The 14031-nt window shown below is 43.6% G+C and overlaps 1 protein-coding gene across 3 annotated transcripts in view; it reads right to left on the bottom strand.

Moving 5' to 3' along the window:
* TP53BP2 (tumor protein p53 binding protein 2) overlaps positions 1-14031 on the bottom strand; it is a 58148-nt gene that overhangs the window by 11667 nt on the left and 32450 nt on the right. For 2 of the 3 annotated variants that reach the window (XM_075595521.1, XM_075595522.1), the window contains 4 exons: positions 9293-9476; positions 5299-5480; positions 2592-2756; positions 1234-1465 (listed from right to left, as the gene is read on the bottom strand). In XM_075595521.1, the coding sequence (XP_075451636.1) occupies positions 1234-1465; positions 2592-2756; positions 5299-5480; positions 9293-9476 (763 nt within the window). The remainder of the gene's footprint in view (positions 1-1233; positions 1466-2591; positions 2757-5298; positions 5481-9292; positions 9477-14031) is intronic. The other variant, XM_075595523.1, reaches the window with a different exon arrangement.

Raw genomic sequence — 14031 nt, 5'->3', positions numbered from 1 at the left:
TCAGGTTTTCAGGATATCCCTGCTTCAGCACAGGTGGCTCCATCATTGACTGAGCCACTGATTAAGCCACCTGTGCAGAAGCAGGGATATGCTTAAAACCTTACCCGTTGGTGGCTCCACTGGAGTTGGCCAGCCCTGGTCCAAGACATAACTCAATATGGCGACAGCCATCTCAATCAAAATGCGTGTTCACAACAGAAACAGACAAGTAGAGCAAAGGAGCACTGCTAGCACAAATGTCCTGAGGAGAAAATCCTGAAGGCAAAAATCATGGGCAAAATTCCAGAGTAAAAACTGAGGGTATTTATTCCAATAAGCTCACAGGGACATCAACGCGTTTCGTCCCGTGGGACTTTATGGACTTCCATGTACCCCCGTGGGCAGGTAATGGGCAATAGCCCTTATACTCTTACCTTTGACCCTGTTTGGGGAAGTTTATATGTTAAGTGGGGTTTGCTTTAGGACCATATCTGCGGTAGTCTGGCTGACTGCTAGGTCTTTTAATTGTGGCCCCCCCTTAACTTTATAGTATACATATGACGTTATGGATTTATGGCAAGTTCCTATCTTCAATCATCTTTACAATTCTATCCTGGGTCTACACTGATATTGAGCGTCAGTCTTCACATCACTCTACAGTGTTCACAACAGATAAGACATCCAAGGCAGCCAATCCAAAGACTACTACACTACCTTTCTGTAAAAGAAACATTTCCTACAACAATTAACATTTTGGGGAAAGCCCAGTAAGCCGTGTTTCCTGAGTACAGCAAAAACACTGGAGACATTTTTCTAAAAGGGGAAAACAGGTTGTTTCACTCACTTTGCATATTTGTTGGGCCCCCTATGTGGCTTTAGAGGGTGCCAACCTGCAACACACACGCAAGGTGCGCAAAACTGATTAGACAATGTTACAATGGTATCAATGAGTGCTGCTGCTGCTGCCACAATGTAATGGATGTACACAACACCAGAAAATAAACATAACATTTTTTCTATATATCTATATAGCAAATGGATATCCATAATCTACAATGCTCGAGACACTTCAGTACGGTCACTGAACGCAACATTGAAATGTTGATCCAGTTCTTGCTTTTATGCCCAACCCCACTACACTAGTTCCCCAGAGTACTAAACTCCTATGCAAAACCCAAACTCGCCTGCAATCTCAAGAAGGCAAAGGGTTAGGCTGACAAATCTGATATTATACAAAGGATGGTGGGTAATTACCAGCTGGTGTCTTCCCCGTAGAAGTTGCTCTCATGTTGGGCAGGGTTTGTGTTTTCAACGGCACATCAGGCACCGGTGTGGTTACGGTCGTATCTGGGAAGGGTGGTTTGACAAGCAGCTGGGGCCTGGACGGGAGGCGGGGCATGGTGGCAGACTGGATGTAGGGTCCCACAGCTGCCACTCGACTGGGAGTGCCCACTACCTGCTGAGGTAGATTCGCATCAGATGAAATCTATATTAAAAAGGAGGTTGCAAGCTATTCAACACAAAAATGAGGGGAGGGGAAACACTGCAACACAACAACGGCACAACAGCACACTAACATCCAGTGCCTTAACTTAGCACACATTTCCTGAAAAACCTAACTGTAACCCTTCCTTCAGCTGGGCACTGTTATTTAAATACATTTTGGAAAAGACATACCTAGTATTCAAATCATCATCAATTGTGTATTTTTTGCCCAAAAAAGTAACAAAAGCAAAAATGTAAATGGTTACCAAGTCCCTTTGGTTTGTTACATCGTTGGACTTCATACAACCTCAGAGTGGCTCTAGATCAGGGGTGTGCCCTGAGATTTTCTGGGGTGTTGGGGTCGTGGCACGTACAGAAGCCCCGCACTCTTCTCTAAAAGCACTTAAATTAAATGCCGGGGTCCAATGACTTTGCATTGCCATGGCAACGTGATGTCACATTGCATTGCGACATCAAAAAACGCCAGCAATCAGGCAATGGGGGGGGGGGGGGGCCGAGTAGGGGGGGAGAGCAGTCAGGGGGGCACAGACTGAAAAGTTTGCGCACCCCTCCTCTAGATAATGGAAGACAATGCTGGCTCAGCTCGGTGCTCCCTGGTGGGGAGGAGCATGTGAGAAGCAGCAGCAAAGGTTACAATGTGCACACTACTGCAGGCTTTGGGCCTGTTTATAGGAAATATAAACCCCAAACCAGCCAACAAACCCCAAAAAGTACATCTGCTCTAAAGGCATCAACATGAGCATTTCTTTAACAGCAGTTTATAAGGTGCAGTTTCCTCAAAAGATGACCTGTCTTCACAAGGGAAAGGAAACACTAAAAAAAAAAAAAAAAGAGGAGAATCACTAAGCTCCGATACGAGTTAAATCGCACCTCGATCCCGCAATGGGGATCGCAGGGCCAGCAATTTACCGACTGCCAGCCACGCTAAGCTAGTGGAAATGCCATTGTAACGCTTAGTAATGATCCTGCTGATCATTACATGTCTCACTGCAGAGGGCAGCAATATGTTCAAAGCACATACATCCGAGGGACTTCCACATCCAGCCCACAAGTTGGTATAAACGTATTTGAACATTGCGCCTCTCGGGCGAGTTGGAATCCCTTACCGGTACATTCTCCTTCTGCTGCAGGGCAGCCTTCTTCTTCCACAGGCGGTCTCGCAGCTCACTGACACGCTTGTCCATGGCTGCCACCTCAGAGTTGCGCTTGTTTAAGCTGTCCCTCTGCTGCTGCAGCTTGGCATTCTGCTCGTGGTTCAGTTTGTTCCTCAGCTGAATACGTTCAGAAGAAAGGAGGAAGAAGCACGTTTAGGAGAGGACTCCGAAAGGCAGAGCTGTGCATGCTAATCTGGAGCGCTCATAGTGTGAAGTTTACTTAACACCCTTACGGCTTTATTCCTTGTATAATAACCCACCTTTACAGGGAAGCGTTGAGAAGAAATAATACATTTTGTACGATTTTGAACACAATCTGCAGTTTAATAGTGTATGCAGCATTCTACAGACATAACACTCAAATACTTGTGCAAAACTATTTACAATGTCATTTCTGGGAATTGGGGAAGATCAAGTAACTCACCAAGATCAGAAACCGTATTCTCCCACTTCCAAGACCATGTGCTTAAAGGAACACTACGGGAATATTGTCTCCGAAATGTTTAAAGTTGCATGTGCATTGAGAACGCGTAAAATGGCACTTGGAGTAAAGCTATTGCAATCCGTTTTTTTCTAAAGTCGTGAAGAAGCCATTTTGACATTGGTAATTACACTTAACCAGCTCAATGTCAGTGAACTCCAAAATCAAAGATGGCCATCTCGTCAAAACAAGCAAGCTCATTTCAATAGGGGTATTTGAGATTCCATTTTCCTGCAGGGCCGCTGGTGTAGCAGCCAATGTATTTTCACTTTTACATTTTGAGACCGTATTTTGAATGTAATATAAAGGTCAGCACACCGCTTAAATTAATGTGCTCAAGAGCCTGCAATCTACCTCTCAATGATTACTGTTATGGATATGTAATCTGCATCAACTAATATAGTAAAGCAGCAAGTCATTTGCCACAGCTTCCCCAAAATCCTTTGCATGCATATACAGTAAAGCAGTGCACACGTGCATTGTCCTGTACCAAACATGGCTGGTGGTGTGTACCATACAGCAGTGTGCTTACGCGCTACATTACACAGTGAGGCACAGTGTGTACTTGGCTAAAGATTAAGAAAAAAAATAAGATTTAATTAACTATTGGTGTATGTTTGTGAGTTGATAGGCAGACCCCTCCCTTAATTGTTATTCAATTGCATGTGATCTGAGTACTTAAGACAGACTATGCTGTGTAGCCATTTGGCTATGTGTCCCATATTAAGAGTCACATTTTAAGTGTGTGGCAGAGTTAATTTTGGAGTTGAAGATTTGAGGAAGTGAGGAAGATCGGGACTCTGCACAACAACAACTCCGCAACTGTGAGAATTTAACTTTCCAAAAGCTGTGATTCTTTGTACTGTTCCTATCCTCCAATACCAGGACTGTCTCTCCTCCTGCATCTCACTATGCCCTCCCTACTGCTTTTTCTGTTTACTGTTTCCTCACTCCTTTGTGAACGTCTCTGTTCTCTCAAACTTCCCCACCATTATTAATACACCTCTCACAGCAACTTCTTTACCCTTCAATAAAAAACACTCACACAAATCGTCTATTCACACCCTCTATCTACTCCTTCCTTCTGGGGATCTCCCCTAAGCCTGAACTAAGACATGCACACCTGATCTCACCCATGTCTCCCTGCCATCTCCTCCCCTGTAAATTGTGTAAACCCTCTCATTTTAATACTGACCAACCTTAAAACTTGTCCCACAAATCAGCATCCAAATAGCCTGCACTCATGATTACTGTCCCACACTCAAGTCACTCGTACCACCCATTGTGACCAAGCACTGCCATCTACAACACGTATTCCCTCACCTGCTGTCTCTAAGTTCCCCATCAAAGCACTTAGATTGTAAGCTCTTCGGGGCAGGGATTTCCTTTCCTATTGTCTGATTTTGCCGCACTTATTGTATTATAATTCCCTGTACTGTATTCTTTGTGACGCGCCGAGTACACTTTTGGCGCTATATAAATAAAGACATACATACAAAGAACATCCAAGTCTCAAAAATCTAACCTCATTTATAGTCAAGTGAAGGGTTGAGAATAATCCACTGAAACATAAAATAGCGCATAATTAAACTAAGAAAAAAAGGAAATAAATGATAGAAATATAAAAAGGAGGGACATAAGCAAACATATGCAAAGTCTGGTGCTGAGAAGTGACAGGCAATGCATAAGTAGACTCATGCATAGCGTCTCTAGAGCAGGGGTGCTCAACTCCAGTCCTCAAGCCCCCCCAACAGGTCAGGTTTTCAGGATATCCCAGTTACAGCAAAGGTGGCTCAGTCAGAGGGGGGCTGGAGGACTGCAGTTGAGCACCCCTGCCATGGAACATCCCCATGTTGATGGTGTGTGGCGTGCCCGCCATTGTGTTGGCTGCAAAATGGTTACCAAAATAATAGCCAGCGTTCCCCATGTCTCGGGGAGGAGAGTTGAGTACGAGTCAGATGTGCAAGTACAGCTTGCAATCTTATTTTAGGAAAACCCTATTAAAAGGGTTTATGGCATTTCTGTTTTATAAAGGAAAAAATAAATAAAAGCTGCAGCAATGCTCAGTCATACACTGTACTGCCTTATACTGCAGCATGGTACGGGAAGGTAGCCTCAAAGTGGGAATGTAACTGATAAGTGTCCCAAGTTTGTAATATTAATAAGCATAGTGCTGACCTGCAGCTCTTTATACAGCCGATCAAGCTCAGCTACAGCCGATTGGTTGTCATGATAACCTTCAATCCGGCCATTCTTCAGCATCTCCAGCTGTCGGCTGAGCTCCTCCACTTTGGACACGGCCACCACAAGCTCTTTCTGCTTCTGCTGGAACAAGTTGCTCATCTGTTCGATTTCCTCCACTGGCAGAAGCGGAGAGGAACAAAGACAGGACGAAAAGTCAAACACACGTGCGTCTTTAAAACAAAAACAGGTGGGAAAAGAAATTCCAACACGAGCTGGGATATAATTCCTCCCAGAAAGGGGTCTTAAAATTGGTACATACAGTACCAGAAAAGCAAATGCCATGTACAGTAATCCATACATTCAGCAAGTGGAAAAACATCATTCATACATATGGTGCATAGGTTCAAGAATGTCTCTGTAATTCTATTACAACCGCTACTTGTGCCATTACTAAGATTTTAAGCTCTTCGGGGCAGGGACTCCTTTGCCTAACGTTTACTTATGTATGAAGCGCTTATTCCCATTAAGCTGCGTCCATAGTGCAGGATTCTGCGCGAGCAAACAAACACGGACGCCAATGTATATGCACATAGTGCGCTAGCACGTGCACATGCGCTACAAGGAGATCGGCGCTTCGAGATACAAACAAGTTAGCATTTCCCGCGCACGGGTCGCCCAATGACACGTCTCCGTCGCCTCTGCCTGCAGGTCAGGAAATATCTCCGGCTAGCGTGTTCTACTATGGACGCAGCCTTAAGTCATGTGTATTACTGCTGTAACGAGCTATGTACAGGCATACCCCGCATTAACGTACGCAATGGGACCGGAGCATGTATGTAAAGTGAAAATGTACTTAAAGTGAAGCACTACCTTTTCCCACTTATCGATGCATGTACTGTACTGCAATCGTCATATACGTGCATAACTGATGTAAATAACACATGTGTAACAGGCTCTATTGTCTCCCCGCTTGCGCACAGCTTCGGTACAGGTAGGGAGCCGGTATTGCTGTTCAGGACGTGCTGACAGGCGCATGCGTGAGCTGCCGTTTGCCTATTGAGCGCGATGTACTTACTCGCGAGTGTACTTAAAGTGAGTGTCCTTAAACCGGGGTATGCCTGTACATGGATGACTATGTAAATAAAAGCTATACATACATTACTTGGGTTTTACAGTGCAACAAGGTGTCTGAACTGGGCACTCGGGTTTCATTCCCGGCTGACTGATAAGAGCTTTTCTGATAAGGCCCTTAGAAAATGGGTCTTTCCTCACTGGTGGTGTAGGGCAAGTGAGAATAAACAGGAGTTGCCATGTGAAATATATACAGCAGGGTTTGGACATTAAAAATAAATACAAATGTACACGTATATAAGGAGTAAAGACACTAGTGTGACTGGCACCGAGTTTGAAACAGGGGAGCTTGGTTCAATTCCTGGTGTTCGCTCCTTGTGAACTTGGGCAAGTCACTATCTCCCTGTGCCTCAGGCACCCAAAAAAAAAAACGGACTGTAAGCTCCACGGGGCAGGGACCTGTGCCTGCAAAATGTCTCTGTAAAGCGCTATACAAGAACATATTATTATATAGAAGATCAAACCCAGCTAGAAAACATATTGAGCTCACTTAACATTGCTCATTTGGGGGGTAAAGAGGGACTGCACCTTTAAAGGCCACCACAATAGTGACATTTCGCTAAAAGCTTTCTACATTTTGGAGTTCAAATGAAGTCAGGCAAACTGTTTCCTTCTGAATATCTACTGCTACCAAGGCCATGCCAGGTCCAACATATAGAGCCAAGTTGCTAAAATTATTTAAGGAAGAAAACCACTCTGGGCTCAATGCATAAATCCTAGAAGTCTTTTATATAATATTCAGCTCCCCCTTTATTCTTCTTAGAACCATTTAAACATTGGAAGATACTGCAATACTAACACAAATATACTGGCCTCTCAGAGCAATGCATCGCATTACAGTATAGAAATTCACAAACACTTTGTAAGAACACCTAAAAAGGGCCTTCTCTTAGAGACGATCCGCAGTCTTTGGACCTCCATGGACACCCCTTTTTTACCCCCCAGAACACCCCTTCCCGCAAAAAAATGGGTACAGAGTCACGAATAGAAAATCACATCATCTTCCGATGTCGCTGCAACTTTCTACAGGCCTCCTGAGTAAGCCTCACCCCCTGCCCCATTTGTGTCCATCGGGCAGCAATACTTTAACAGTGGACAGCTAATCGCTCTGGAACCAGAGGGTCACAGGATTTGCTCTGGAACCAGGGGATCCAAAGAACAGCTCTGGAAAACCCGTTCAGTTATGTTTAAAAAAAAAAACCCACCGCAGTACAGACGGCCGGTTAAACACGGCCTGCATCTCAGGTATTGCTTCATTGTGGTCCTGCACGGAAAATCACTTGTACATATACTCAATCGGATTAGAAAGAAAATCATGCAGAAGAGAGTCTGAGATGCTCAGTTGACAGAATATGCCCCCCCTCGGGGAAACATTCTGGTATGTTGCCAAGCAATAAAATCGGGAGCCTCTTGGAACAGACATGATGCCCAAAGACCTGTAACGGATAAGGAATGCTCACAGAGTTATTATCCGTGCTCTGCCAGATCGGATCTAAAAACCAAGGCACCGGAGTTCAAATACCTTCCTGATAATCCCATCCTCCCTTCTGATAAGTGCAACAACAGTAACAGTGTTGACATTAAAATAGAGATGGATCTTCCACCAACGGTGTGTACATAACCCAGCGTATTAAATAGGCAGCTTTACAATGCAGCTTTGCATTCACTTTATAGTTTCCTTTTTAAACTCTATATATAGTGTGTGAAATTGTGCATCTAAACAGAGATAACAGAGGGAACAAACTGTGCGAGAGTGACGGAAACAGCAGGGCAGTGCCAGGCACCCGATTAGGCTGAGTGAGTCACATAATATAATGTCTTTGCAGGGTGTACAACCATTCAAACAACAATCAAAAACGTAAGCGTCACAGAAGTCTGAACAGGACGGGAACCAGAAGCTGCTTTACGACCCCATTATACATTTCCCACATGTATGGACAAGTTCCACTACGAGTAAACAAATAGCAATGCAAATGGCTTATTTATAAAGATTCAACCAGCCTCCTAATGAAAATGCGGTTTTGTGTTCTAAAAGGATTAGAAAATTATATTTACATTTAAAAAAGAACCACCAAAATAAGTGGAGTTTAACGCTGGATCACAAAAGGAAAAAAAAAACGTTCAGCTACCCTGGAAACATTAAAATATTAAAATCAGATGATTACTTTATTTTTTTTTTTAAAACATAAATCCCGCCTACACCCCAAAAAATCCCTTTAGACCACTATGGTGTGTAGTTGGACAGCCACATTAAGAATGAGCAAATTTACTGCGACTTATTACAAAAAAATAATTCCTTCAAAAACATGCATGTTGTTTTATCTACGGATCAGTGGAATTGAATAAATAGTTCAATTTCTCAGAATGTGTTTGCGTTGCCAACATGGGATACAAGTGCTGGTCTTGGGATGAAATAAGACAAGCAAGGACACAAAGATTAAACCGGCAGCGTTCACAGGGAGTACTGGGCGTCACTAAAATGCGGAGAACTAAATACTTGGCAGCGGTGTGTACTGTAACATTTTAAGAGCTCAGATGTCCACAATATCATCTATAAAGAGCAGAAGATATCACAACCTGCAGATGTAGCTGGTCTAACTGTTCCCGGCACGGTGACCAAGCCGGTCGAGGCCCAGCGAGGGTTAATGCTGCGGGACATCCCAATAAAAGGAATGGACCCCCTGCTGCGCCGTCGCGGCAGCCACCTACCCCAGCACCGCGGTTTTTCGTGGTTTTGAACCGCTTATCTCCAGTGACTAAGAAGGTTTCACCTTGTTGCATGTACACAGGCCGCCTTGCAGGCAGCAACATTTAGGGGAACCAACAATAAGAAGGGGTTTTTACTTCCGCAGCTCACCTAATCTCCCGTTGCTGAGTCTTTTCTGCTCTACGTGGCCCTTAAGCGCTCTCACTTTCTTCAGCTTGGCCTCTTGATTCTCAGCAATCTCTCTCAGCCTCTTGAGCTTCTCCTGTTCGTTGGCTTGCTGCTGCTGCTGCTGCTGCCTCGGATCTTGCTGCTTGAGATATTTCAGACGCTGCTCCTAGATAAACCGCAGCTGTTTAGTGGTGCGTGACTCTTGGAAATTGCAACATAGTCAGATTTGGGTTTTTTGCACACACAAATCTTTAAAGATTAATTGGTATCTCAATGTTTAGGCCTTTTTTTTTTTTTTTTACATTTTAGCTAATCTTAAAACAGTATTTAACTCCTAATAAACATGCTGCATTGTACAACAAAAGATGCTAAGTATCTGTATGAGATCATCACTGCTGTACCCTAATCCTGGGGGGTTTAACTGCGCTGGCGTCAACCAACACACACCCACACAACACACACCCACACCCACACAACACACACTCATACCAAGAGAGACTATCACTTTTCCCCCTACTAATAATGAAGTGGTCAAGATCGATAACCTCTGACCTTGTAAAATTAAGGGCGTCCTTTCTAGAATGGAAATTAGAGGGTCAGAAATAAATGCACTGCAAACGACATCACCGGAACCACGAACACACAAAAGGTTACGCTTGAGTGCAAAGCAGGAAAGCACTGCAGGTGATGTGCGCACAGCATCTGGCATTACTATGGAAGCTGCCAAAGAAAGTCACAGGGCCGTGGAGTAAAAATAAAAAAACTGCGTCCGGGGTAGGAAGATTAAAACTTGAAGTGAGAATTCCACGTCAACACCATCAATTCCGAGGAACCCCTTCAAAATCCCAGAGCCAGCTCCTTGTGACCTAGAGAAAGTCACAATCTCCCATACTGGCACAGCAAGATCCTCAGAGCAAGAATTTATTGTGCCTATAAAGTCCTCTCTTAAAGGGAGTGTACATTTTTATTGGACAGTTTCCAAGTTGTTCTAGACAATTCATATGTTCTAATTTGTACATCATAACATGGATTACTTGAAACAAGCAGGACCTAATAAAATGTGCTTCTCGGGTGCGGTGTGAGGCACTGTGCAGATGTTAGCAGCTCTATTAGAATATGAGGCACAGTGCAGATTTTAGCAGCTCCCTATTGGAATATGAGACACGGTGCAGATTTTAGCAGCTCCCTATTGGAATGAGGCATGGTGCAGATTTTAGCTTGCAGAGAACAGCCAAATACCCCCTGCAGGACAGGACACTGCACCATGGACTCAGACGGACTCAGACTACACAGATCTCATGAGACAGATACCCACAGACAGCAGCATTGGGACAAACACCCAGCATCACACCAACAACCTCCAGAGCCAGACTAACTGCTAGCAATGAACTAAAGGAAATCTGGGAACTGCTCACTACCATCTGCACCAGACTGATGTAAGTATGCATAATCCTACCAACATCATTACCACAAACAAGCATACACCAATACATGCAGATAAAGATGTACATAAATGCCAAGAATGAATGTACCCACATTTATAGTATCAACAAAAGACTAGAAACAAAAACAAAAAAACACACTTTCAGATTAGCTCACTGTAAGGCATAAGATATAGAATTTATACTGTGTGCATGATGGGATCTTTTAAAATTAGCAGCTGGAACATTCAGTCCTGAATGCGTCAGCATTTGGTTTCTAAACCAAAAGATCCAGACATCATAAACAATTTAAACGAACGTGGACATTTTTATCCTCCACGAAACATGGATCCAATTGGGGGAGATGTCTCTCATACCTATGGGCTACAGGCAGCTCCTAGTACCAGCCCAATAACACACAAAGGTGTGAAACGAGGCTGCCATTCAGGAGGAATCATAATATGGTACAAGGAGGAGCTTAAAAGCAAAATAAACCCAATAAAAAGAGGGGATACCCACATGTGGCTACAAATAAAAAGGCTCCATGTTCACCCATCAATATGACACATCTATGTGCAGCATACATCCCCCCTCCGACTCCTCATACTCCAACCAGGCATCTTCGAAATCTTGCAGAGGCAATCCACTTTCAGACCCTGGGTAAAGTGCTGATGTGTGGAGACCTCAACGTCAGAACAGGACTACACACCCACAGATGGAAATAACTACATCTTTGGAAGTGGCACTTGCTGTCATAGCTCTGTGACACGAAAAGAACCAGCTGCGACAGTGCAATAAACAAGAATGGTAACGTGCTCCTAAACCGGTGTTATGGTCTGGGACGATACATTATCACTGTATTAGACGGACAAGGGGAGACTCTTTGGGCAGATACACCTACAGCTTCTGTGCTGGGCAACAGCATAGTGGATTACCAGACCAGACCAACCAAGCACAACACAAAAAACCCTCTCCAACCTTCATAGCCTGAAAGACACTACACATGGACAAAACAGAGCCTCGCGACATACACAGAAACAAAATCAGCTCAGAAGTCGGAATCCTACTCCAAAGCTTTCAGAACACAAATTAGGAGCAGAACAAACACGGAGTAAACTTGGCAGTAAGAAAACAAAATATTCCATCTAATAGCAAGGAAATCAAACCTGAAAAATACTAGCCATAATAGACCAACAACAAACGCCAAAAATCAAAGAAAAATGGTTTGATAAGGAATGCAACACCCTTAGAAAAGCCTGCGAACAATATCAAACGAAAAACACAGAGACCCAAACAATACAGAACTACGAATGAGGTACCACCAACACCTGAAGGACTACAGGCACACCCTAAGGAAGAAAAAACAAAACCACATTGCCGACAAATTAGAAAGAATTGAAGAAGCATTGGATGAAAATACTTTTTAGCAAACCTGGAAACATCTTGATACAAAACAGAATAACAGACACCTGGCCATTCAGAATGGCAACATCTGGAAAAACTACTTTGAGGACCTTTACCAAGAAACCCCAGGAGAAAACCGGACAAGAACAAAAACAAATCCTCACCAAACAAACAAACAAACAAGCAAACATCACTGGAGAAATTATGTAAGAACCAAAAAACCCTGGACATACCAATCACAATCCAGGAAATAAACGTAAAAATAAAACTAATAAAAACCAAGAAAGCCAGTGGACCAGATGGCATTCTACTTGAGAAGCTGAAGTACAGCAAGCCATCTATACAAGAAGCTCTCCTAAAAATGTTCAACCTGGTCCTTACTACTGGCTACTTCCCTGAACTGTGGAACGAAGGACATAAGGGATAATAACCCCTATCCACAAGAAAGGAGACAGACTGGACACATCCAATTACAGAGGCATGTATGTCAGCAGCACCCTGGGGAAACTGTTTAACAGCATCTTGAACAGCAGAATCCTCACCTTCCTAACAGAGCAGAGTGTACTGAGTAAGAGCCAGAGAGGCTTCCTGCCAAACCACCGCACCACGGATCACATCTACACTACACAGCCTGATCAATAAGCACGTCCACAACACCAACAAGGGCAAAATCTCTGCTTGCTTTGTGGACTTTAAAAAGTCTTTGACTCCATCTGGCATCCAGGTCTATTACTGAAAATACTAAAGTGGAATAGGGGGGAGACTATACGACATCACAAGTATGTACTGTGAAAACAAATGCTGCGTGAAAGTTAATAACAAAAAGGACAAGACGTCTTACATCAAGGCAGTGGAGTTAGACAGGGCTGCAGCCCGAGTCCCACACTTTTTAACATATACACCTATGAGCTTGCAGCAGCCCTAGAATCCTCCTCAGCACCTGGGCTCAACTTGGCTGGAACAGAGATCAAGTCTCTACTATACGCAGACAATCTGCTCCTGCTGTGTCCAACAGAACAAGGCCTCCAACAGAAACTGGCAATACTAAAAAAATTCAGCCAGACATGGGCACACTGTGAACCTATACAAAAACAGAATCATGGTATTCCAGACAAAATCTAAAAAACATCCAAGCATATCGCAATTCACACTGAATGACAATGCACTGGAACAGACAGCGAGCTACACATACCTTGGTCTAACAATCAGCTCATCAGGGAAATTCAACCTGGCCATAAGAAGGCCCACAGAGCATTCTATGCAATAAGCAAACAGATGTACCACCTAAAACCAAAAGAATCTGGATGAAAATATTCAACAGCATCATCAAACCCATCCTTCTATATGGCAGCGAGGTGTGGGGTCCTGTTACATACCCAGACTCTACAAAATGGGATACCAGCCCAACCAAAATACTGCATCTGGAATTCTGCAAACACCTTCTCCAAGTACACAGGAGTACATCAAACAATGCATGCCGGGCTTAGCTGGCCCGCTTTCCTCTACTGCTCACTCTACAGAAGAGAGCACTGACATTCTGGGCTCACCTAAACAACAGCCACCCACAGTATTACTGCTACCGAGTCATTTTAAACCAGGTAGGTTCCAAGCAGGAACCTGAAAAGGTCCTATACATAGCACTCACTGTGGAACATAAATAGATGGACTAATAGTCTTGAGATTCTCAAGATCTCCCCATAAGGGTCAATAGACCAAGGCTAGCCAGAAATTGACACAATATATGTCCACATAGGACTAAAAAAATCTAAATAAAATTTTAATAATAATCCACAAATCAACAAAAAGAGTGAACATATAATACATAGTGTAATTAAAAGTCCTCATAAGGTTGCTGCCTCAGTGTGTGTAGATATAGCGTAAAACATGTATCTCTAT

Source organism: Ascaphus truei, chromosome 4 (assembly GCF_040206685.1).
Source record: "Ascaphus truei isolate aAscTru1 chromosome 4, aAscTru1.hap1, whole genome shotgun sequence".
NCBI lineage: Eukaryota > Metazoa > Chordata > Amphibia > Anura > Ascaphidae > Ascaphus > Ascaphus truei.
The sequence above is the reverse complement of the archived record's forward strand: the minus strand, read 5'-3'. Positions and strand labels throughout refer to the sequence as shown.